This window comes from Pantherophis guttatus, chromosome 3 (assembly GCF_059756535.1).
Source record: "Pantherophis guttatus breed Tessera chromosome 3, ASM5975653v1, whole genome shotgun sequence".
NCBI lineage: Eukaryota > Metazoa > Chordata > Lepidosauria > Squamata > Colubridae > Pantherophis > Pantherophis guttatus.
In genome coordinates, this window is record NC_142065.1 from 112,078,069 (window position 1) to 112,105,082 (window position 27,014).

The 27,014-nt window shown below is 41.9% G+C and overlaps 1 protein-coding gene across 9 annotated transcripts in view; it reads left to right on the forward strand.

Annotated features, from left to right (window-relative positions):
- The window catches only part of CRIP2 (cysteine rich protein 2), a 189,877-nt gene that overhangs the window by 129,615 nt on the left and 33,248 nt on the right, over nt 1-27,014 (forward strand). For 5 of the 9 annotated variants that reach the window (XR_015733521.1, XR_009622211.2, XM_060690188.2 and 2 more), the window contains exons 5-7: nt 3,199-3,267; nt 23,097-23,191; nt 25,153-25,210. Coding sequence is in view for 7 of the 9 variants with exons in the window: in XM_060690188.2 (XP_060546171.1) it covers nt 3,199-3,267; nt 23,097-23,191; nt 25,153-25,210 (222 nt within the window). In the remaining 2 variants the exon portion in view is untranslated. Of the gene's footprint in view, nt 1-3,198; nt 3,268-23,096; nt 23,192-25,152; nt 25,250-27,014 lie in introns of all 9 variants that reach the window. The other 4 variants (XM_060690191.2, XM_087891171.1, XM_034409903.3 and 1 more) reach the window with 3 other exon arrangements.

Below are 27,014 nucleotides of genomic sequence, written 5' to 3' on the forward strand. Positions count from 1 at the left end.
TAGCTTGTCAGCCTGGGATTTTGTGGAGGTTGTCGGAGCCCGCTATTTCCCTGACTGTCTTGCTGCGACGCTTCCAGTCAAATCAGTTTAACTCTTTATATACATAGTAAATATTCATACATATAAAATTGTACCAAAACAAGACTGTACATGCAAACAAAACTGCATAAGACATCGCCATAGAACGGAAAGTGCACTGCAGTTGCTTTCCTAGCAAAGAAAGCTGGGAAGGCATAGCAACAGTGACCTCTCCACTGAGTTGACATGGTTAGCTTACTGTCCAGACTGAATACCTCACCATGTGTCTTAATAGAATATTTGTAGCTTAAGGTTGAACTATGGGGTCTTCTTTTTTTAAAAACATTTTTCAGTTTTATTTCTTATACACATAATATAAAATGTACATTTTCTTATACATAATTAATCATACTATTGTGGCCCGCCAGCGGCCTGCGCGGATTGTGGCTGATCCCGACGACGAGGAGGCTGGTGTGGTGTCGCGCCAGCAGCCTGTGCAGCCGGTGCTCGAGTTGGACAGCGAGGAGGCTGAAGAAGATGTGGTGCCAGAGGCAGAGATTCAGCCAGGGCCTTCAGAAACTCCAGAGGCTCCTTCAAGTGAAGAGAGTGAAGTGGAGGAGCCTCTTCTCAATGCACGAGCACGCAGGGCTGCCAAAAGGCGGGAGTAGTTACTCAGGATGAGGGGCTAATTGGCCACTCCCTTAGCCTATTTAAGTTTGCACACAGCTGGCAAACATTGCAAGAAACAACACATGTTCGTCCGGTCGCATTTGAGAGTGAAGTTTCCTTGCAAACCTGGTTTCTGGGCTAATTGCCAACTCTTGTAAGCCTTTATCTTATCTTTGGAATTCCTGGCAGGCTGTTAAGGACATTTTTAGTAATAGCCTGCATTTGAAAAAAGACTGTTTATAGTAAACGGAGTTGTTCGGAGTTTTGTGTGTGCTACATTACTTGGGTTCCGTAGCTGGGGCAGAACACATACATATACATGTTTTCCTTAAAGAAAGCATTAAAATAAGGCATTTTAATTACATTCGGAGTTGCTCTTCTACCCTTTCTTCCCTCATTTCGCAACAAACCTTCTTCTCTTCCTCTTTCCCTTCCTTCCCTCCCTCCTCCCTTCTCCTACTTTCTCCTTCCTCCTCTCCTACCTCATCCTGCTTCCCCTTCCTTTCCCCCACTCCTTTCTTCTTTTTCCTCTTCTCACCTTCTCTCCTACTCCTGTCCCCTACCCTTCCTTCCTCTCCTTTTCCCTTTCTTCCATTCCTCTCCCTCCCTCTCCTCTTCCTGCCCTCTACTCCTTTCTATCTTCTTTGCTGTGGAATATTCTCCTTGTTCGGTATGCAAGCAACTCCGAACTATGGGGTCTTTAGTGCTCTCTGATCATGGTTGTTTTCTTGTTGAGTGCTGACGATATTACCTAGTTTGGTAATGAAACGTCTCCAAGAAAACAACCAAGTTCAGAGAGCACCAAGGTTCCCACAGTGTCTATGTCTAAACAGCATTTTATTAAGTCGGCTTTGAGTCAAGTCAGCTTGAGTACAGGGCAGAAACAGCTTAAATAATAAGTCCAGATATAGTCAGAGCTGAATCTGTTTCAGAATATAATAAACAGTCTGGAACTGGGGACAGATCAAATTTTCCAACTTTCCGTTAAAAACCAGAGTGTATGCTAAGGAATATATTTTTGAAAATGTGTGGATGATGTCCACTAAAATGTAAGGATAAACCAGAAGGATTGCTGCAAGAATTTCAGTAGATAGGGCTGCAACCTACAAGTCAGGTACCTCTGAATTAGCAAACCAGAATAGGTTATGCAAGAGTAAAAATATAGAATGGAATATGGGAAATAAATTGTTTATGCAATTTCAATTTGGATAATTTATAAAGGTGAAGAAATTAATTTTTCATGGTACCAAACCAAATTGATTTTAAAGTACAACACAATATTCTTAAGCCTGATTGCTTAATTATTTTAAAATGTCTTTTATTACTGTGTTTCCCTGAAAATACGACCTATCCCAAAAGTAAGCCCTAGCCTGATTTTTACATGTGTGCCCAACATAAGCCCTACCCCCCAAAACAAGCCCTAATTAAGACCCTGCCAATTCCAGGGTGCATGGGTAAAAGTTAAGCGGGGGTGGGGGTAGAGCTGCCCTACTACTTGTCTTTGGACAGTTGCAGCAAGGCCTCACACACCTCGACACCTGCCTTGCCAGCCCATTTCTTCTGCAGCTGCCAAGGCTTTCCTGATGAATCCAGAGCTGTTATCGGCTGCAGAGGCTTTCGGGAAAGCCTTCCCAGCTGCAGAAGTTCCTGAAGGCATCTGATAGCAAAAAGGCAGCCAGGGCAACGCATGCAAGTGAGGTGAGTCAGTGGATGACATTCCCCCCCCCCCAAAAAAATAAGACCTGGTGCCGTTTTTGGTGGCAAAAAAAAAAAAAAAAGACCCGGTCTTACTTTTGGGGAAACATGGGTATTTAGGATCTGATTAGCACAAAACAATGATCTATGTGTAATGCATAGGTGATTGAAATCATTGGTTAGAATATTAAGTAATTAATCTAGCCACTTAACTCTTCTGTGATATTCCAATTTTGTTTCTTAATACAAGGGTAATTCTGCTTTTTTACTTTTCCACAAAAGATGCAGAGTGGATTCAAGGCATCAATATCAGGTTCAGAGTATATTTCCAAAGAGAACTAATGCAGGTTATCAGAATTTTGCTTGTGTGTGTAATTAAAATCTACCGCATAGCTCCCAGCAACGGTAAGATCCCACAGAGTCGGTCTCCTCTGGGTCCCGTCAGCTAAACAATGTCGGCTGGCGGGCCCATGGGGGAGGGCCTTCTCTGTGGCTGCCCCAGCTCTCTGGAACCAATTACCCCCTGAAGTCCTGACTGCCCCCACCCTACTGGCCTTCCGGAAAGCGGTGAAGATCTAACTCTTCCGGCAGGCCTGGGGCTGTTGATCTCACTACAGTGATCTTGCGAGACCCGGCCACGAATTGGGTTTTAATGTTTTCTTTTAAACTTTTGTATGGGATATTGTTCGCATTGTTTTATTCTCTGTTGTTAGCTGCCCAGAGTCCCTCGGGAGTTGGGTGGCATAAAAATGGGACAAACAAATAAACAAACAAACAAACAAACAAATAAATAAAATGCATTCTTACCTGTTTCAGCCTCCAGCATTACTACATTCACTGGAGAGCCCAATGTCTGTCCATGCTGCTCCAAGAAAGTGTATTTTGGTGAGTTTTGTGAAGATCTCCTGTTTGCATTGGACCTGAACTATCTTTATCTCACAAATACAGAGGATCTTGCAGTTCCATGAAAGAAACACACTTCATCTGGAAATGGTAGCTTTTTTAAAAAGGAGTTATCCTAATTTTATTGTGGAAAATACAAAGTATTGTTTTTTTATACATATGATAAATTTAAGGATCATTACTTTTCTCTGAGATGTATCATAGCAATATAACATTCCAGCCACATTCACATCGTTACTTTGCCCTAATGCCATCCCACCCCAGCCTGTCCCAGATTTGGTATAAAATCATGCTGTTCTAAATCGTGCTTGCCCCTGAACACATTCTTACTGTTTTACTGGACACCAGAATGGGCTAGGCTGTGGTGCTATCCAAACACACACAGTTCTAAAAGTTATGATTTGTGGTTTCCTTCGCTGAAACCCCAGCCCCCAGCTATTCATATGAAGAGCTTTCTGCAATCAGCATGCAGATGACTGTGGTTATTCCATGCTGCCAAGATTGACTCACAAGGCCACTCACAACTTGACAAAAAGCTGGGGGGAGGGGGGGTGGTTAGGTATGATTGGATTGTGTGGGAAGCTGGGAGGGAAAAAAGAAATGTACGTGAGCAGTTTGCAGCTTGAGAAAATCTTGCAACCCCAAGGTCAGATTGTTTTCCCAAAACAAAATGCTTAACCTGGATTGGTGGACAGTGGACACTGGGCAGCTTAGGGAAGGAAAAGTTTTTTTGTTTTTTTTACTACACTGCACTTCATGCCAAAACCTTAGAACCGGCTTTGCTTTTTCTGTGCATTGGGCATTCTGTGCATTTTTCTGTGCGTTGATCTGTCAGTAAAGTTTTTCTCTTGGTAACAAAAAAATATCCCAGCAGTTTCTTTTGCTGTACATGTCAATGGGGCAGTTGACAAATGCACTGCATTCTTTTCCCATCCTAAAGTTAATCAGTTGAATTTTTTTTAATGAGAAGTTTATGAGAAAAAGAAGATAAACATCTTTGAATGATTGATATGTAGGTGGTTGCTATTGTGTATCGAGGCTGCCTCCCTCCAGTTCCTAGGAAAGAAAAACACTTGGTTCCATAGATTCAGAAAAAAAATACTTTTACTAGGAGAGTAACTGATTGCAACAATTTTCAGGCAAGATCTGAGGTAAAAACACACAAAGCAGCAAATTGAAACAAACTGTAGAGCCCAACCACCCTGGTAGCTAAGCAACTAGAGGGCAAACATCAGCCAGGAAATGCTTTGAGAAAGTCTTTGATTCAAGTGCATAGTCTCTGGCTGCAGCATACCAAAGCAAGAAGAAACGATCTTGGAGAGATAAGCAAAACCCAGACTGTAGTTGCAAAGCTTCAACGTAAAATTCTCCACTGACCCCTCCCCCCATTTCCATGGCAGCAAGAAGCAGGCTGGCTGACATTCAGAGGCTTTATATATACAGTATAAATATACATATAAAATTTATACAAGTAAAACAAACAACCCATTTCAACAAGAACAGTGATTCATTCAGGGTCTGTTGGGGTATTTTTTTATGAAAGATCTGGAGGAGTTTGGGTGCCTGGACATGTTTAGCATCCACCCATTCGGACTGTGCATGGGGAAAATGTTTCCAGGCAATGAGGTATTGGACCCCTTCCCTCTATGTTTCCTGGAATCCAGAATTTCTCTAATTTCAAAATGTTGCTTTCCTTTGATTAGAGTGGCCACAGGAGAGGTGTCAACTGCTGGGCGGAGGGAAGACACAGTTTTCAGGTTTCAATAAACTGCAGTGAAACACAGGGCGAATACATTTAAGATTCTTAGGCAACTCCAGTTGTACAGTGACTGGTGTAAGGCCCGGCCTGTCCCCCTTATTCAAGAAAGTAAAGACTCTTGAAACTTGGCATTTCAAAAAGAACCTTTTATTGAATAGAGGTGGTAGCAGGGTGAAAAGAAAGCAGGCTCTGAATGCCCTCAGGCCATGCAGTTAGAATAAAGAATTTAGAAACCCCTCCCAACAGTCTGATGTGGATTCAGCCAATCCACAGGTGCAAAGATGTTACTGTGCTGGCTGTTCTGAGAAAGTGATAAGGGAACTTTCTCAGGGTCATCCTTCCGCTGGCTCTCAAGCGATTAAATCCACATGGCCCTCCCTCTCCTTACATTCTCCAAAAGGCGAAAAAATGCCAGGCCGCTTAGGTGCCAGGTTAGAAGGTATAAATCAGTAAATTGCAGGATACAGGATATATCAGGGAGAAAGCCATAAAGTATGAATGCAATAATAAATGCAAGGGTCCCCCTCTTTCCCCTGGAGAAATGGCAGATTCACGGATCTGACAACTGGGTTAATTACTTTAACAATTGGGAATGCCCCCACATATTTAGGACCCAGTTTCTTTGATTGTTGGGTGGACTGTAAGTACTTCTTGGAAAGGTAAACTATCACCTACTTTAAAACCTTTTAGCTTCACATATTTTTTGTCAGCTTGTTTCTTATGTGCCTGACATGCCTTCTCCAGTGCCTTACGGGCTATTGGCCAAGTGTTCTGCAATTGTGCTATCCACTCTGCTAAGGAAGGTAAGTGTGGTTTCTCTTGAGGCACCTCTGGCATAGCTACAAAGTCCTGACTGGAGACCACCTTAAATGGGGTGAATCCTGTGCTACTATGCACAGAATTGTTATATGCTACCTCTACAAGGAAAAAGTTGGTCCTCTCACATGCCTCATTAGTTGGGGGTGATGGGAGAAGCTTAAGCCCTGGGCCGTTCCCAACAACTTCAAAAATTTCCACCAAAACTGTGATATAAATTGTACTCCTCTATCTGAAATAATGCACGCAGGCGCATTGTGCAACCTATGCACATGTTGTATGAAAAGTTCAGCTAGCATCTTTCCGGAAGGAATCTTGGGGCAGAGAACAAAGTGCACCTGTTTCAAAAAAACATCAGTAACAACCCAAATAAGTGTCCCCCCCCTTCAAGTAATTCCACAATGAAGTCCATATATATTTCTTTCCACGGTGCCTAGAGGCTGGCCACAGTCTGTAAAAGCCCTGTGAGCTTCCCCAGTGATCTCTTCTCCGCTGGACAAATTGGACAGCTGGCCTTTGCATGCAGCTTTGCGTTGCAGTTCAGCAGCTCGGAGTCTTTTAAGGACTGCCTGAACCAATTTCACATGTTCCTCCCTCCCTCGTTTCAGTGTATATTAAAATGTCACCCAAAAGCACCAACACTCCCTTGTACAAATAATCATGCAGCACCTCATTGATCAGTTGCATGAACACCGCAGGGGCCCCCTGTAGACCGAAAAGGAGCACCCGGAATTGGAAACATCCCAGAGAGCAATTAAATGCAGTTTTCCATTTATCACCCTCCTCTTAAAATAAAGTTTTTTATTTTATTTCTCATAAGCATATTTGAGTGTACAATCTTTCCATCATTTTCCATTCACCTTATCTTTTAACTTTCATTTTTAATTGTTCGGGGCTGCTCTTTTACCATTTACCCTCCTTTATTTTACCACAACCTTTCCTCTTCTCCTCCCCTTCTCTTCCTTCCTCCATCTCTTCCTACTTTCTTTGTTCTTCCTCTCCTTTTCTTTCCTACTTCCCCTTCCCTCCCCCACTCCTCTCTTCTTCCTCCCTTTCTAACCCTCTCTCCTACTCCTCTTTCCCCTTCCTTTTCTTCCTCTCCTTTTCCCTCTCTTCTAGCTCTCCCTCTCCTTTCCTCTTTTCTTCCTTCCTCTGTCTGTCTACTCCTTTCCCTCTCTCTTGTTGTTTCTCTTTTCAATTCAATCTAGAATGGTATTCGAGCAGCCCCGATTATCTATTTGCATCCATCTTCATTTCAGTTTCTTATTTGTTTAGTAATTACATCTGTTTCATCATTTGTGTACACTTTTATAATAATCTCACTTTTTCCCTTTCCCCCCCTTCCCCCTTTTCCCTTTACCTAGGCATCGTCTGGGTTTCTATTCTTCTAATTATTTTTTATCTTTTTCATCTTTCCCCTATCTATTTTATCTCCATACCTTTATTCATGTTTCTTTTCTAACCAATCATAAAATTTTCCCCATGTCCTGAAATACTCCTCTCTATCTTTTAATCTCAGTGTTTGTCTGTTCATTTCTGGACATTCTAAAATTTTCTTTATAATTTCTCCTTCCAATGGGATTTTATCTGCTTTCCAATTCTGTGGAAATACAATTCTGGCTGCTGTTATTATATGAATAATCAAATATGTATCTTTGAAAAAAATAAGGAGCCTCCGATGGGGCCTCAGTTTTGGGAGTGCTTTGCTGCTGCTCCTTTGTTGCTGTTATGTAGGCTTTACTGCTCTAGCCTGGAGGCCTAGTATTGCCTAGCTTTTACTCTATTTTTATCTACCATTTTTATTACTCTATTTATTTTATCATTTTTACTTACTCCCTGCTCCCTACTCTGCTGGGAGGGTAGGATCCTTGCCTTACTTGTGAGGAGTTCTGTTATTATTTGCATCAGGGTTTGTTTGTTTCCTCTCGACTCCTCTCCCTCTGGATTCTGGACTTACCTCAGAAACTAGACTTTTTGTTATACTATACAGCTCCCCCTCTGTTGCGTTATTTAACATAATGAAGTCAAGGAAAAGGACCAGATCCTTTACTGACCTGGCTCCCCAACCTTCTCTGAAGCAATACAAGATTGAGGACTTTGTTTTAACTCGACCTCCCTGTTTGGAAACTTTAGCTCCCTTTTATCTGACTGCTGCTGGTCATCGTGATCCTCCGTTGGCTGAGATTGTCGTCCCCCGAGTTGAGAACAAAGGCTCTCCAAAAACTATGGTCCCTGCTCAACCTTTAAATGAGCCTACCCTTATTGAACTTTTGGCCCAGCAATGTTTCTTGGTTGCAGAAACAACAGTGAGCATACAGACACAGCTTGATAAAATAATAAGTACCTTAGACTGCCTAGTTTCCTGGGTTACCGGTGGTTGCCCTGGATTGACTGCTCGGCAGCCTGATGCAGTGACAGGGCCCTTTCTGTTGGGCCCCAGTGAAAGTACTGGTCAGTGTGCCCCTGCCAGTGGGTCGAATTCCACACCTCTGGACGCGGGCAGTCACTTGGTTTTACAGCCAAAACAGGTGGCCCTTAATATTAATCCCATTAATGGCAATTTGCCTCAATGGGGTTCAATACAGCTGGCAAGGGGCCATATACTACAGTTACTGGGGTTGACTGTTGATGATTTGAAGGAGGTTGAACTTTTACCTTTCCCTGTATATTGTACCAGAGTGTTACTCAATTTTGACAACCCCAACACCCCTAAACTATTCTTCAGGAGAAGATCTCTGCTAAGAGCTTATGGCATCTTGCCAAGTAGAGTCTTCAAAGATATGTCAATTAAGCCACTTTTAAGAAATCGACAACCTGTGAGCGTCAGGAGATTTATAACCCCAAAAAGACCCTTAGCAGCACCTATTAATGTGCCTGTTTTGAATGCCATCCCCGATACTAGTCCATCTACTAAATACTCATCCATTTCTGTAAGACCTCCTGATGGCATCCTCTTAGATGGTACCTTGGCTGTTCTTCCTACAACCGGTCAAACCAACCCCCCTCAGCGAGGCACATCTCATCAGGAAGTTTGCCATGATTTGATCAGCTGGGAAGAAATGGCTCCAAAGGAAGCGACTCCAGCCCAGAGCTTCCAGGGCTCCTTAGTGAAAAAGGCCAGTGCCACTGGAATTCCATCCATCCATGAAATCGATTCATCTCTAGACAATTTCTGGAATCTGGAGGAGATACAGCTTTTCAACTCCTTTCGTGCACTCCCACAATCAGAAAGGGCCCAAATTATAAAGCGTCTGACTGCAGTTAAATCCAGGCTTTGGAGTCTTTCACTACCTGATAAGGATCTCCTTGGACTTCAGGGAGTCACACCGATTTACCAGAGGCAGTTCCCTCAGCCCTTTCTCCAGAATGTCCAATTTGTAACCCCGTCTGCTGATGTCACTGAATGCCTGCCAGGTAAGCAACCAACTAATGTTACAAGCCCAAACTGGACTGCGTTCAGATCCCTACAGCCTCATGAACAAGGCTCGCCTCCCTTCCCCTCTTCCCTGCCTTTGTCTCCCAAGAGGGTGACACTCCCATCTAATAACGGGTGTATCTTTTCGGATCTGAAGGGCTCTCTGGAAAAAATTAATTATACAGAATGACTAGCAAACCTGGCATTCCCCCCTTGCACATTTAAATGCCTCTCGTGGAACATAGCAGGTTGGGGGAGAAGGTGCAGCACCACAGAATTTATCAACTATATTCAGTCATTCAATGTGGTCCTGCTTCAGGAGACCTGGGCATGTGATAAGATATCCCTTACAGGATTTATGGCCATTTCTTTGGCTGCTACCAAACAATCTACGATGGGAAGACCTAAGGATGGCTTAGCTTGCTTGGTCTCTACCTCTTTAAAAGTGGAGACAGTGGAGCTGCCCCTCTGTGGCTCCTTAGCTATGGCGCTCCTAATTAAGAGAGGTCGCAGCAAAATGTTAGTGTTCAACATCTATTTTCCCCCGATGGTGAGGCAAGCCGACACTAAGGCTCAATGGGGCGAACTGGAGAGTTATATTACTTGTATTGAAACCAAATTTCCAGCGCTACACATCTTTATAGGGGGTGATTTTAATGCCCGATTAAGAGGCCAAGTTCCCCAATCGATTGAGGCACTCTACTCCCAAGAAATCTGCCAGGCCATAGGACACCAGATTTCAGCCAGGCATTCTAAGAATTAACAAATTTTGCCAGTGTTCAGCTAGCCCTTTTAGGATCCCAACATAATAAGATAATCCTTAATGGCAGTACCCCAGGCGATCTAGCGGGTGAATTTACTTTCAGTTCCTCATGGGGGAGTAGTGTTATCGATTTTGTGCTGGTTTCCCAGCTACTAAGACAGGCAGTCCATGTCTTTTTTGTGGACTGCCTCCCGGAGAGCGACCACTACCCCCTGGTTACAATCATTGGGCTCTTTTCAAATATACATCTGCCCCAAATACTGGATCCCTATGTGGCCTCGTATGCAAGGAGGATCAAATGGTTTTCCAAGACTGAAAGAAAGTTCCACTCTCTTTTGTCATCTTCGGAATGTCTTAGCCTATACAATCAGGCCCTAACATGCAGTGACTCAGAGGCAATCTCGTCCTTCGAATCACTAATTAATAGTGTCCAAAGGGAGTTAGGAGCTGACCATAGGCCAAGTGGCCCATTTCATCCAAGAAGCAATCCCTGGTTTGATGAAGAATGTCTGCTGCTTAGGAACAAGATTAGTCAGGTTTACCTGCTTTATTGTAATCGAGGGGATAAATGCCCACCTGAGGACTATTATCACCTGAAGCAGGAGTATAAAGGATTAATTGTTAAGAAAAAGAGGGCTAAAGAAAATGAGAAGTGGGATTTACTTCTCCTCTCCATCCAGCAGAAGAACACTCGACTATTTTGGCAAATTGTTGCCAGTTCGTTGTCTGGTCATCAAGAACTCCCTCTCTGTTGTAACGCCAACAGAGACTGGGAAAACCACTTTGGGTCAATCTTCCAGGCTTCAGTAGTCATGACCAGACTTGGACCACAAGTGCCCCCTGCAATTCCGGACTGGCATCCCATGACTCACGCTGAGATTAATGAGCTTATCTCTGAACTCAAGTTAGGCAAAGCCCCTGGCCCTGATGCTATACCCCCTGATTTGCTAAAATCTAATCCCAAGTGGTGGATTCCTCTTTTAGCAACACTCTTCACCCATATCAATACCTCTGGCAGGATCCCTACCTCCTGGAGTCTAGCAATTATTGTTCTTGTTTTTAAACGAGGAAATAGGAACAACTCAGCCGATTATCGTCCTATAAGTCTGCTCTCCACCATTGGAAAATTGTATGCTAAATATCTCCAACGCAGACTCCTCACCTGGATCGAGGAATTCACCATCATTGGTGCTGAACAGATTGGGTTTAAAGTGGGCTGTGCCACATTGGACCACTGCTTTGTCCTAGCGCACTTGGTTGATAAATGCACCACCATACCAGGTGGTAAACTTTTTACTGCTTTTATTGATCTAAAGGCAGCATTTGATTCAATCCCAAGGGAATTATTGTGGTCAAAATTGCTCAAAAGTTCCATTGATAGATGTCTTCTGTTTTTAATTAGATCCCTATATAATCAGACTTTTAGTCAGGTCAGGTGCGGTTTGCAGGGAGAACTCTCAAATCCTATCCCGATAAAGAGCGGAGTAAGGCAGGGCTTTGTCCTGGCTCCTCTTCTGTTTAACTTATTCTTATCTGACTTGGCCTCTTACATTGGACGTATTGAGTCCTACGCCCCAAAATTGTCAACTACGAAGATCCCGCTTCTCCTTTATGCTGACGATGCGGTCCTCCGATCACTGTCAAGGCTTGGACTGAAAAAGCTACTTTCTGCATTTGGGTCCTACTGCACTGAGAACCAGTTGTCCATTAATTATGACAAATCAAAAGTATTGGTGTTCTCTAGAGCCTGGAAGCTATACAACTGGGCTATTAAGGGTAACGCTGTTAAGCAGGTTTTCCATTTTAAGTATTTAGGTATCCATTTTCAGAACACCGGTGCTTGGACTAGACATCGAACTCAGGTGCTGAATTCAGCCTCCTGTAGCCATCAGCAGTTTCTAAGATTTTTCTATACCCAAGGAGGCCAGTTTATTCCTTCTGCTCTGCGTATTTACAAAGCCAAAACTTTGGCCCAAACACTTTACGGAATTCCTATATGGATATGGGGCTTCAAGGAGTGTATTGAAAGAACTCAGGCTGTTTTTTTTAGGAAACTTTTGGGTCTCGCTCCCTGTGTTGGCTTTGCTCCGATGTACCTGGAATTGGGCATTTGATCAGTCGAATGCATGGCGTGGATTAACACCTTTAAATGGTGGTTTAGGGCGCTCTTTTTGACAGTCCCTGGTAGCTACCTCTCCCTGGTGTTAGCTGACTCCTATACTTCTCGATGGGAGAGGGAGCTGACGAAGAAACTCCACCTGCTAGGCTTTTCGGGGGATCCTTGGGAGACTATGGTCTTAAGGACGCCCCAATCTAGGGTAGTCCGACGGCTTGTGGACATAGACTTGCAATATCTAAGAGCTAGTGCTAACAAAACCTGCTCCCCTCTGATCTTCAGCCAATTTAACAATTATGGACTGAGGATGGCCTCATATTTTTATACTTTAACCATCCCTAAGTATAGAAGAGTCTTCTCCCTTGCTCGTTTCAACGTCTTGCCCTCAGCATTGCTGGACGGATGATTTAAGAGGCTCCTGATAAGTGAGCGGTTATGCCCCTGTGATAGAGCTGAAGTTGAAACTGTGGAGCATGTTCTTTTATACTGCCCTATGTATAATGCAGGCAGGACTAAATTACTGTCTCTCCTAGAAACAGAACTCTCTGGATCCAATGCTAGTGATTTGACCTTATATTGTTTAGGGGATGGCTCCTCACATATTACTTTTCAGGTTTCTAAATTTTTTTTAACAGCTGTAACTATTAGAGGAGAACACTGTAATTCCTCTCAGCCAAGGCTTCTGGTAGCCAACTGTTTATGATGTTACTTTCCCCACGTTCTTTTGCAATTATATTTGTATTTTGGTCTGTGACCGCAAATAAAAGTTATATATATAAATATGTATCTTCTTTACTCTATTTCTCTGGTAATATTCCCAATAGAAATATCTCTGGTCTTAATTCTATATGTTGCTGCAGCATTCCCTCTAATCATTTTAACCCAATAGTACTTTGCTTCTTTGCACAACCACCACATATGATAATACGATCCCAGCAATTGATGACATTTCCAACATTTGGCTGATTTATCTTTAAACATCTTAGTTAATCTTTCTGGTGGCATATGCCATCTATAAAACATCTTATACAGGTTTTCTTTATAAGCTGTTGTCATTGTTAATTTATCATTTCTTTCCCATAACTGTTGCCATTTCTCTAGTTCAATAGTATATCCAAAAAATTTTGCCCATGCTATCATTGTTTCTTTTACTTCTTCATCTTCTAATCTAATCCACAATAAATAATTATATAATTTCTTAATCATTTTTTCATCTGTTTCAATCAATATCTCATCCAATTCTGATTTCCCCAAGTTAAAACCATATTGTCTACGATCTGCTTCAAACCTTGATTGTATTTGCAATCTTGTATACCAATCTCTCTCAATCCCTTGACTCTCTAATTCTTGCCTTTGTTTTAGTTCTCCCCGTTCTGTTAAAATATCCTTGTATCTAACAATATTCCCCATATTAACAATATTTGGATATGTCAAAGCTTCTATTGTGGAAAACCACATTGGTATTTTCAAATAATGTTTTTCTTTCACTCTTTCCCACACTGATAATCAACCATTTCTTACATAATGTCTCTGGAAATATCCGTGTATCCTTTGTTTCCCATACCATAGGAAAGCATGCCAACCTAGTTGTAAATCATGTCCCTCCAGCATCAATAGTATTATATTCCTCAATAGAATCCATTCTTTAATCCATGTTAATGCTGCCGCTTGGTAATACAATTTCCAGTTTGGTAGTCCACCTCTAGATCTCTAGATCTTGCATCTTGCAGCATTTTTATGTTGATTCTTGCTCTTTTTCCTTGCCACACATATTTCCATGTTATTCTCTTCAAATCTTCAAAGTAATTTTTCTCCAATTTTATTGGTATAGTTTGAAATAGAAATAACAGTTTTGGTAATATGTTCATCTTTATTAATGCTACTCTTCCCATTAATTATAGATACTGATTTCTCCATTTCTCCAAATCTATCTCAATTTTTTTTTAGTTTATAATAATTATCTTCCTTGAGAGTTGCACATCTTGAAGTCAGATGAATGCCCAGGTATTTAACTTTCTTCACAATTTGAATGTCCAGTTTCTCCATTATCTCCCTTTTTTTATTTTCTCTCATATTTTCAACTAACATTCTTGTCTTGTCCTTATTCATTTTCAATCTTGCTACTTTTCCATATTCTTCGTTCCAGCAGTTTTGGTACTGTCTCTATTGGATCCTCCATAATAAACACCAAATCATCTGCAAATGCTTGCAATTTATATTCTTTTTAAATTTTCATTCATTTTATATCCTTTTCCTGTCTCACTTTTCTATTTAAAGCTTCTAATGTCAATATAAATAATAATAGAGATAGAGGGTATCCTTGCCTTGTTCCTTTTCTAATATCTACTTTTCTTGTCATTTCACCATTGACCATCACCTTTGCCGATTGATCTTTATATATAGTTATGATCATACTTATAAATCTATCCCCAAAGTCCATCGTTTTTAACTGTGTTATCATAAATTGCCAATTCACATTGTCAAGTGCCTTCTGTGCATCTAAAAACAGCAACACTATTTGCTTCTCTGAGTGTGTTTCATAATACTCTAATGTATTTAATATAATTTGCATATTGTCTCTAATTTGCCTTTTTGGTAAAAAAAACATTTTGGTCCAAATGTATAAACTCATTTAAAAGTTTCATTAATCTTTCAGCCATAATTGATGCAAAAATTTTATAGATTGTGGTCTGCCCATACATTAGTTTCAATATTAATCTTTTGTATTTTAGCTATTAATTCTTTTGACATCCACATCATGTCTATTCTTGATCACGACAAATGTCTATTTGAATAATATGTGTATTGCTTTTCTTTTGGGTAATTTCGTCTCCAAGCATCTTGTATACTTAAGTCTATTGTGAAAAAAGTTTTTGGAAGTGTCTGTCTTAACTTCTAATTCAGTTTTGTGGATTTAAAAATCCCCTAATATACATATCTCTTCATATTCATATTCTATTATTTTTTTATGCAACTTCACATAGTATTCTTCTTGATTGTCATTCGGGGCTTATATTGCCACTAACAACATTTTTTTTTATTCATATTTATTTCAACTATTAATATCCTTCCTTCCTCATCTTCAAAAATTTGTTTAGATTGGATTGTTTTTTTAATGTATAGCGCTACCCCTCTTTTACTTTGACTAGCGAGTGTTGTATATAATGTTCCCAATTTTGTTTGCGCCAATAAATATTTATGCTGTTTCCTAATATGAACTTCTTGTAGTCATATAATCTCTAATTTTAATTTTTCTATTTTATTAAATATTCTTCTTTTTATTGCTGAGTTTAGTCCATTTATATTTACTGATATTACTTTTACTTCTTCCATTTTTACTTGTTTGTTTGATAGATCTAATCGTTCTTATTTCTCTTTGTTCTCTTGCCTCTTTTACTCTTGCTCCCTCTCTTAATGCTCTTTCCTCTTGTTCCTTGGTTGTCTCTTTTAATTGTTCTTTTTTCTTTTCTTGGCAGCTTGCCCCTCCTTTTTCTCTCAATCTTTCTTCTTCTTTATGTTCTATGTATTGCTGATAAAATAGTTCTGCCTTTTCTACTGGATCCAATCTGTGTCTTTGTTCTTGTAGGTTCACCAAAATTCCTTCTGGTACCAACTAATTCGTCAAGAATTGGAATTCTTTTCTTAAGTCTCTCACCCTTCTTGGAACTTGTTTCAATGCCACTATCTCTCTATCTTTATATTTTATCGTTGTGTTCCTCATAAGCTGCAAAATCTCTGTTCTCACCGTTTTTTGGGTGAATCTGACATGTATTTCTCTGGGTAAATTATTTCTCATTACATATCTTGTATGCACTCTGTAGATTTCATCTATCTCATTTATTATCTTTTCTGCACTCTCTTTCATGACTTCAGCAATTTTTTCTGGTAGATTCTCTCCTTTTTCTTCCTCTATATTTTGGGATCTTAGATAAAAATCAGCCTTATCCATTTCCAACTGTATAATTGTCTTTTCCTGATTTTTGTCTGTAATTGTAAGTCCATCTCCTCCACCTTTTTCTTTCCACTGCTGTCAACCATTCATTTTTTCCCATCATTTTTTTCACCTCTTTTACTTCTTCTTCCACTTCGTTTATTCATTCTTTAAGGTCTTCATGCATTGCCTGAAATATATTTTTAATTCTATATTAGTTTTCTCTTGCTGTATTGCGATATCTGCTGGTTTTTGTGATACGGCACTCGATGCTGTTATTGATGGTGATGATAGATGTGATGTTAATTTCTTCATCTTGGTCTTTACTTTTGAACCACACAATTTGTAATCCAAATATCACAATTAATTATAATCCACATTTGCTGTCTTGACCACCACAAATCTTCAGGTTCTGCAACAATAGTTGCAGAAACCAAACAAAGATATTCCACGTGAAAGGGGGGGAAAAGAAAAAACCACGATAAGAAACAACCCCCCCCACAAAACAACAAAAATGAAAAAAAAATTTACCAAGCCCCCAAAAAAGAAAGGCATTAAAAACCAACGAAGAAAAATCTAATTGGAAAGAGACAAAAATAAAAATGCCATAAAAGCAGAAAAAAAATATAGACACAAAAATACAAAGTCATAAAAAAGAGGGAAAAAATGCAAGAATAACAAATCCAACGTTTCCAATGTTAGAAGAAAGAAAAATCCAAAAATCTTAGATCCACATAGCATGAAAAAATAATAGGATAATAGGCAATGTATATAAAAAGGAAAAAAAATTGCAGTCAAACAGAACAGTCTTTAATCTGTTATTTGGCTGGTAGCCTTCCCCCCCCTTCTTTTCCACTTCTCTTCTTTTACTCCCCACAAATCACAAGACAGTTTATCTTCAACGTTCTGTTTCATCATTTATAAACCTTACTCAAGGTCATTCTTTGTTTTTTAACACCATTGTTTATCCATACAAAGAGAGAAAAAAGAAAAAAAACTTTTCACACCACTAGATGGCACTGTATAGCTCCGTAATTCACTTCCACTGATCTTAAGTGTATTTGATCTGATTTAGATATTTCCACTGTAATTTTAAATTTTAAAAGTCCCAAAGTTCTCGGTATTTCAACCAAAAATCACTCTACCCAATCTGCTATCCCATTACTTTCCAAATCATTTCATACTTCTTAAAAAAGTTTCTTTTATTTTATGGCCGCTGCCTTTTCACCACCAGCCCGGAAATGGAGAGGTATCCGGATATCCACTTCCTTCCCTTTCTCTCTGCCATTTTTTTTCAATTGTACCTCTTTTTAAAACTCGAGTATGCTAAAAATAGAAGTCTTATTTCCAAGACAAAACTTTCACTCTCACCCAGACAATGTGCCTTGCTTTCTTCTTTCTTCCTCTTCACGCGTGGCTGCCCCAGCTTTGTAACAGCTCTCAATGGCTGTCTTCCCAGCTGCAGAGTTGAGTGCTCTCCACCAGCGTTACAGGGAATTTGCAACTTCCCTGTCCACACCAGCCTGTGCTCCCCTTCTTCCCCATCCCTGCGGGACGGCTATGGTCCACTGTGGACCCCCAAAACAGCTGAAACATTGGTGCTCATCCCGGAGCCTCAGAAGCTCGCATCATTCCGCTGTGGTGCTGGCCATCATCTTCCTTGATCCGAACCCAGTAGTAAGGTTCCCACAAGTCTAGCTTAGTGAAGATTTTTCCTTTGGCTAAATGCGCCAACATGCCCTTTATCAGGAGCAGTGGGTAAACATTTTCTATGCACACACATAAAGAAAGAGTCCCATCTTCTCCCAGAACAATACCAGGACTGCCACTCATGGCCTTGCTGGTTGAATAAATCCATATTTGAAGTTCTTGTCTATGAAGATGCAAAGCTCTCCTAGCTTGCATGGCATCATCGAGTAAAGTTTAGGCTTCGGGAGTTTAGCCCTGGGAAGGATTTAGATACTGCAGTCTGTGGGGTGATGGGGCGGGAGTGCGTCAGAGCATATCTCTCTAACACATCTCGTAAATCCCAATACTCCTTCAGGATTCTGCACTCACTTATTGGTGTTCCCAAGCTGCTGTCTCCAGCTCCCTTTGTTCAGGCTTTGGGATCTTTTCCTCTTTCTTGGCCACTTTATGCCAAATCTTTAAAAGCCCTCTCCTCCAATTCCATTTCTGCAGCCAAGACAGTCCAAGTAGGAGGGGCCTCTCCATCCCCGGCACCACTATGACACTCAGAGGTCTCTTTATGCTTTCTCATTTTCATCTCTACTGCTTCAGTTACAAAGTGAGCTGGGCTCCCTCCAGCTACAGTCCCATCTAGCTGGAAATGACTATGGGCACTCTCAGCCATTTGAGTCTCAGTCCCAGCTTTTCAATGACTTCAATAACCACATACCTAGTGTAGCCCGAGTCCAATAAGCCAACATCTTCCCTTGGGTCCCTGAGGAGGGCACCACTAGTTCTATAGGAATGGTTACAGGGGCCACAAGTCGACTTACCAGGGGGTCGTTGGCTTTGCTTTCAGTCTCACTCGAGTTGGTCAGAGCTCCCAGCCCTTCAGATCCAGGATGAGTGAACTCTACCACCTCCACTCCTTTTAGCATTGTCTCCCGGATCTTTGGTGTTGGCTTCATTGCCTTGTTCCCTGAAGTTGTTGGCACTGAGGTTGGGCTTGCTAGATTGGCATGCCACAGCTCAGTGCCCCTCCTTCTCACATCTGAAGCATGTTGTGGACCTCAGTCTAGGTTTGGGTTTTGTGGTCCTTGGGTATTTTTTACGTGTGGGAGGGAAGGACTTGCCCCATTCACTAGCCCCCTGCATCGGTCCCTGGTGAGGTCAATCTCCACTTCCAGTGACATACCAGTGTTGTAGTGTGTGTGGGAGACGTAGGGTACGTGGGTGACCCAGGGGTGGTAGATATCATTGAGGCCATCTGTTAAGCAATCAAGGTGGATGTCTTCAGGCCATGTGGCTAGCCGGCATGCCAACTCTCAGAACACCTGGGTGTATGTGGTCAACCATCGCCCTTGGGGAATGGTCTTCATCTGGGTCTGAGCCTTGCACTCTGCCAGTGGGTCCTCAAACCATTGGCAAAGACCTGCCATAAATGGTCATAGTTTTGCAGTTGGGGGACATTATCATTGTGGAGAGAGACCATCCACTCAGTCTGCACCCTCCAGAGCCATGGTTACCCATCTTATTTGGGCTTCTCCTGTCCCTAGTTCGGCCCCATACTCCTGCATGTAGTTTCAAACTTGCACCAGGAAGAACCCTAGTTGCTCAGAGTCTCCCCCATACTTCACCCTCAAGAATGGGAACTTTGGGACCCAGTACCTTTGAGGAGTGGTCCCCATAGACGGAGTGACTTCCACAGCAGATGCTGCCAGGTGTGGCATTGCTTGCATTGGTGCCAGTTCATGTCAGTGGGTGTGACCCCCACCATAGTAGCTCCATCCATGGCCTGGCCTGGGGTGACACAGGAACCTTGGATACCCCTCTATGCAAGAGTTTCCCAGGCCCTTCGACTCCCCCTAACCTGTTGTATCAGGAACAGAGCCTCATTCAGCATGGACTCCTCCGGGCTTCCCTTGGGGGGGGTGTCTTCCCTCTGCCCCATGTCCCTTGCCAATCTGAGCCTGATAGGCTTCTCCTTGAGGTCCAGCTCCTCTCGCCATTCTGCCTCATCTCGAGCATGGTATAATCTACAGGGGGAGTTGGCCATGGCTGCAGTTTCTTCCAGCTCACTCCCATAGTTGGATATTGGATACTTGGTCCACACGATAGACTGCTGTCTCCGGGTTTACCATTAAAGATCTTTCCTAATGTCAGGGCTGCCTCTGTCCAATTCCTAGGAAATTCCTCGGTTCCATAGATTCAGAGGGAGCACATTCCAGAAAACAGTAGGGGGAGAGACAAGAAGCAACACAGCCTGGAGATAGATAGGAAACAGAGAGTTCAGATAGCCACTCCCTAGAATCTCCCAGTTTATATCTTTTAGGCTCAGGGAAGTAAGAAGTCTGGCAAGATGCTGTCTGTTACAATATCGTTATACATACCCAAGAATTGAAATCAGGCTAAGCCCAAGTATAATGTGAAACAGTTCAGACAAAGTTCACTTTTTTTTTTTTTTTGCTTAAACACAATAAGACAGCATCTTGCCAGACTAAACTAGGGTTCTTAAGGAACTGGCAAACATGATCTCAGAACTACTAAATAAACTATTTCAAAGCTTCTGGAGCACTGGGGAAAGAGGATTGTAAAAGAGCCAATGTGCTTCCAATTTACAAAAAGCAAAAAAAAAAAAAAAGTGGATCCAGGAAAATACAGACCAATCAGCCTGACATCAATAGCTGGGAAAATCCTGTAAAAGATAATCAAGCAGCATATTTGTGAGCACCTAGAAACAAACAAGACAATTACTAGAAGGCACATAAGTTTGTCAAAAACAGATTATGCCAGACAAGCTTTATTGTCTTCTTTGATTAAGTGACTTAACTAGTGGATCAGGGAAATGCTGTGGACATAGTTTACTTAGACTGCAGTAAGACATTTGCCAAAGTAGACCACAGCGTACTTCTTGGTAAAATAGAACAATGTGAAATAGACAATACCACCACCAGATAGATTTGCAACTAGCTGACCAATTGCACTCAGCATGTAGTCCTCAATGGAATTACATCTACTTGGAGGGAAACATGCAGTTTAATACCTCAAAGCTTCTGTCTTGGGCCCAGTGCTATTCAACATCTTCCTTAATAGTTTAGGTAGGGATAGAAGATGAACTCATCAAATTTTCAGACAATACCAATATGGGAGAAATAGGTAATAATTTGGAAGACAGACTCAAGATTCAGAAAAAACCTGACAGGTGGCTCATATTTAAGTGATTGTCTACTCAAGTGACTGAGTGTCGGCAACCCGTGGCTCCGGAGCCGTGCAGCTCTTTGGGCCCTCTGTTGCGGCTCCCTGTCCCATCACTGGCTGGCCTCGCCCTCCCCTCCCAATCATTCCTCACCTGGCCTGAGAAGGTAAGGGTGATGGCGGGGGATGGAGAAGCAGCTGGGGCTGATTCTCTGGCACCTCACTCTTGCTGGAGCTTCTTCCGGCCCTTGTTGGTGCTGGGCATGCCTCGGTTGCTTGGGGAGACGTGCAACCTGCTCTCCGCCATGAGAAACTGGCTTGACCCGGCCGTGACCAACACCAGCCTCGCTAAAATGAGGGCTGGCGGAGTGGGAATGGGATCCGGGAGGAGGGGACAACGGAGAGGGGGATGGGCCCGCAGCACCCAGCCGGGACTTTAAGAAGCTCAGAGCAGTGGGAAAAGAGAGCTGGCCCTGTTGAACCTCGCACACCCACCCTGGGGGTCAGGCTTGGAGAAAGCCGGAGCACCCTCACCAAAGATGCTCATCCGTCAGCTGGTCTCCCACCCCCCTCCTCTCTCTCTGTGTCTCACTCTCTCGGAAAGCCCAGCGAGCTTTCCTTAGGGCTCTTTGCTACTCCTTTTCTTTCTTCCTGTCAACATCTGGGAAATTCGGGCTGGCTGAGGAACAAGCGCAAGCCGCAGTGGAGGCTTCCCTCCTCCTCCCCCTCCTCCTTCTCTTGTCAGCTCTGGCAGGGCTGGGAGTGTGTGCAAGAGCGGGAAGACCCTCCTCAAGTCAACAGCCGCCCACCCTATGTGCCTTTGCTGCACTTTGGCCAAGTCCGGCCACTCACTTGAGGAGGGTCTTCCCACTCATGCGCACGCTCCCCAGCCACACCAAAGCCGGCCAGAGAGGGGGGAAGATAGGGAGAGAGAGATACATAGAGAGAGAGATAAAGAGGGGGGGATAGATACAGAGAGAGGGGCAAGATAGAGAGGGGGAGAGAGACATAAAGAGATACAGAGAGAGGGGAGAGAGAGGGGAAAATACAGAAGGGGGAGAGAGAGAGAGGAGTTTCCCAGTGTGGTGGTTTTTTTATTTTTTAACAACTGGTTCTCTGCCCTAATGACCTGCTGGGTAGGCGTGGCTGGGGGGGTAATGTGACTGGGTGGGAGTGAGTGACATGGAGTTGGCCACGCCCACCCAGGTTTTGTAGCTCCCAGTGGTTTTTTTTTCTGTGGGAAATGGATATTTGAGTGTTTAAGGTTGCAGACCCCTGTCATAAACTGTCTACTCATAGATTGTCTACTCCAAGGTCCCTCTCATAGTTTCTGTTTTTAAGACAGGTTTTGCCTAATCTGTACTTGTACCTTTGGTTTTTCCTGCCCAAGTATAAAACCTTGCTTTTCTCTACATTAAATTTCATTTTGTTGGATAGGGCCCATTGTTCAAATCTGTTAAGACTTTTTGGATCCTAAGCTTGTGTTCTGGGGTGTTGGCTATTCCTTTCAGTTCAGTATCATCTGCAAAGTTGATGAGTTCCCCTTCTATTCCCTCATCTAAGTCATTTATGAAGATATTGAATAGTACTGGGCCTAAGACGAAACCTTGTGGTACCGTACTGCTTACTTCTCTCCATGTAGATGTAGTATCATTAAGGACTACTTGTTGAGTATGGTGTGTCAGCCAGTTACAAATCCATCTGGTGGTGATGCTCTCTATCTCATATTGTTGAGTTTTAAATACAGTTTAAAACTACTGTAAGCAAGTTGTGCTTCCTTTTTCTGGTTATTTGGCTATAACATTTCATAGAATACAGATAATTGAACAAACTTTGTTGCATTACATTCTTGATTAAATTATCTTTCCATTGATATATAATTTTATGGTACTATGCCAAAAAAAAAGTGGTATTAGCCATCAATCTCTAAAATACACTTTTCCCAAAAGGTTTCCACAATTTTGGCCACTGTATATTCAATTCAGAATGTAATATTCTTTGAAGGTTTTGGAATCAACATTGAGGACAAGGATGAAGTATTATGATTCTTATTTTTAACAACATACAACTCCCTTGACTCCAAATTGAGTATATTGGTTTATACCTATAAAAAAAGTTGAACTACATACATTTTCTTCTGTATTATAGCTGAGAAGGTGACTTCATTGGGCAAGGATTGGCACCGTCCCTGTCTACGTTGTGAGCGTTGTGGGAAGACTCTTATTCCTGGAGGCCATGCTGAGGTAGGGAACTATTAAGTTGGATTCAGGTTTTATCTTCTGGTGTTTTTGGAACTGAACCTTTTGCATATTTTGCTCCTAGATGACATGAAACAAGATCTGGAAGAGAAGCAGATTTTGGCATCATTTCACATTAATATTTGATATCACAAAATAAACCATATATTGATTCTTTATAATTAATTATTCCGTACATTTTACTTCATAATCAAATGTTTCTTCCTTACTGTATCCTTTGGTCCTTCTAGATGTCTTTTAGACAGTAATTCCCAAATGTTCTGATATAATCTACATCTGATTCTTTATCAACAGGTGTATCTACAACAGTATAAAGTATATACCGTATTTTTTGGAGTATAAGACACATTTTCCCTCGTAAAGAGGCTGAAAATTTGGGTGTGTCTTATACTCCAAATGTAACCCCATGTGGGGCCCAAAATGGCTACCCGGAACAGCTGCTGCCTTCTCTTACTCCTTCCGCGCTTTGCCTGCTTTAGTCACTGGAACTCCCTCTGAGGATCAACTGTGCTTTTGAAGCTGTTTTTCAGCCCCAATGCGAGCGAAGCGATCTTCCGTGCTTTGCTTGCTTTTCTAATTGCTGCCCCCTCTGACAATCAGCTGTGCTTTAGAAGCACAGCCCCAACCAGCCCCAACCTCAAAATCAATGAGCGAACTAATGTGCTGAAGCTGATGCCCCAACTAGCCCCAACCTCAAAACCAGTGAGCGAACTAATGTGCTGGGACTAGCCAGATGAATACCTGGTAGGCAGAATCCCACCCCCCTATTTTCCTCCCCCAAAACTAAGGTGCATCTTATACTCCGAAAAACATGGTATGTTGTCTGATTTTTACATTTTCTTACTGAAATTTTGGAGGTGTTTGTTTTTGTTTGTAAACTGTAACGTATGCTGCTGTTCTGAGTAGAAACCAGGTGTTGTACCTGGTTGATCTGGGCTGATCATAAAAACTTACAGCAATCACAATGGTTACTTCTTGGAATGGAGATTACCATGAAATTCTAGGGTTGTATGTTCAATTTACAAGTTAAAAAAAATCTGAGAAGACAATAGTGGCAAACCAAGGGATCTACTTGGATGAGAATCAATTAATTCAAAGGAGACTTCACTTTTTTATAGTTCTAATGTGTTGCATTATGGACATAGAAGTTCTTAGAACAAAGAGCTGCATTGCCACTAGAAATTAGCTTGGTAAGAAGTGGCTTATGTCAGTGTCCAATGCCCAAAATGTTTGGAGCTGTTCTTTTTCCAGATTATACATGTTTACATATATACCATTTCTCTCTTATTCTTTCTTATTCTCTCTTATACACTCTCTCTCCCTCTCCCTCCCTCCCTCTCTCCCTCTCTCTCTCTCTCTCTCCCTCTCCCTCTCTCTCTCTCACACACACACACAAAGCTACCACAGATCTATATATACAGAGATTTTGGCTGCTGCTGCAGGGCAACTAACTGTATGCCAAAAGTATAAGCAATGAAGACTAAATGTCCCTAGGTGCAGAGAGGTGTTAGACCATTGTTCTGCATTGTCAATCAGTGAGATTTGGGATCCAAAAGATGCTTTTGCATTCAGGCACAATATGTACTACTTGCCATTAATGGACGTAACTTTTAATTAAGTCAAAGGCTTGCAGTTTTATTCCTATGAATGCTAGAACTGAGAGTGATCTTATGTTGCAATTGCCTTGAAACAAAAAGTGTCAATATTTTAGTATGAGATATACTAGGGGCTAAGTTTTATTTTGGGTACGTCCTCTAGAGTAGGTCTTTATATAAACTAGGTGATTTATACTTAATGTGCTTTGAGGTATAAAGTGATTGAAAATATTGATGGGAACAAAAACTATTGATTTTGTTCAAAAGTTAACAATGCATTGAAAGTTTATAGCAGAAAGGGGGCTGATCTCATGACTTACACTAATGTATCTTCCATTTTTTTCCTACCAGCATGATGGACAGCCATATTGCCACAAACCATGCTATGGGATCCTGTTTGGACCAAAAGGTGAAGTGATGGACAGAGATCAGTTTAAACATTGAAAAGGCAATTGGCTTGTTTACCTCCTCTGTTGGAATTAAAATCTAGTCTTGTATTTGACAATTCGGGCTTAGCAGATTTAGAGCAGAGATAACAAAACCTTGGTTGAGCTGAGGACATAAGCTTTTGAAGTTTATGCTAGGAACCATGTTACAAAAGAGTTGGGGCCGCATCAAGAAACAGTAGAACATTTTAAATACTAGGCCAGGACAAAAATTACCTTAATATTATTACTTATACTATATAATGTCCCATATAATATTATACAGGTAATATTATCAATAAAGGAGAATATATTACTTCTGAATAATTTATTTCATTTACAGGTAGTCCTCGACTCAGAACCATAATGGAGCTTGTTCATTATGGTAGTAAGTTATGACAATTGTTATGCAAGGCAACCACATGATCTCCTTGCTTAATGACCCCCACCCGTGTCCTCTCTGATGCATTCATTAAGCAGAGCATGAGATGCTTCAGGGATAGGGGTCCAGGACATCCAGCCCCTCTGCTCTGGACCTCCCAAGGCCTCACTCACCCAAACACAACCCATGCTCTGCTTCTCACCCCTTGAGGACTTGGGACTGCTTCCCATCCTGCTGAGCCCATCCCCTTCTTACCCATCCCCCATCACCAGTAGTGGGTTGCCCCCGGTTCGCACCGGTTCTATAGAACCGGTAGTAAAACCAGTGGAAGGCTCCGCCCACCGACCCCGATGTCACTAAAACACTTCTGTGCATGCGCAGAAGAGCGTGCGAGCGAAGTGAGTGCACATGCACGGCCCCACTGCAAACCGGTAGTAAAGGTAAGTAGAACCCACCCCTGCTCATCACCTATTGTGCACTTACCTTTTGAAAATCTCTGGAGTTCTGGACTTCATGTTGGGGAAGCTTCTGCTGCAAGTATAGAATAGGTGATACCTGGCTCAACACTAGTAACTACGAGAGGGATTTTGGCATCTAGTGGACAATCACACAGTACTAGACTGCATTAAGAGAGGGATAGAATCAAGATCACATGAAGTGTTAGTACTTCTTTATAATTCCTTGATAAAACCACATTTGGAATATTGCATTGAATTTTGGTTGCCATTATATATAAAAAATGTTGAGACTCTAGAAAGAGTGCAGAGAAGAGCAACAAAGATGATTAGGAGACTGAAGAGCAACAAAGATAGGCTAAAACATATGAAGAACAGTTGCAAGAATTATATTTAGTTCAATTAAAAGGACTGAAGTGACGTGATAAGGAAGGACTGAAGTGATAGCAGTGTTTCAATATCAAAAGGGCTGCTACAAAGAAGAGGGGATCAACCTATTCTCCAAAGCACCTGAATTTATGACAAGAAGCAATGGATGGAAACTAATCAAAGAGATTGGTAGAACAACGGAGAAATTTCCTGACAGAACAATTAATTGGTGGGACTTGCTTCCAGAAGTTGTGAGTGTTCCAACACTGGAGTTTTTTAAGAAGAGATTGGATAAAAGATTTATCTGAAATGGTATAGGATCTCCTACTTTAGGAGTGGGTTGGACTAAAAGACCTCTAAGGTCCCTTCCAACTCTAGAAGCAGCCTCCATTTTCTGAGCAGCCACAGGCAAAGGGGCCCAGGGATGAAGCAGACCATCCTGCTTTCCTAATCTGATCTCCGCAGCACTACAAAAAGCTCTGGATCTTTCTGGAGCACTATGGAGACCACATTCGAGAAGTGGAGTGCACCACTCCATCCCTGGGACATGTGCTTACATCCTGGAAGTAGCTGCCATTTTGT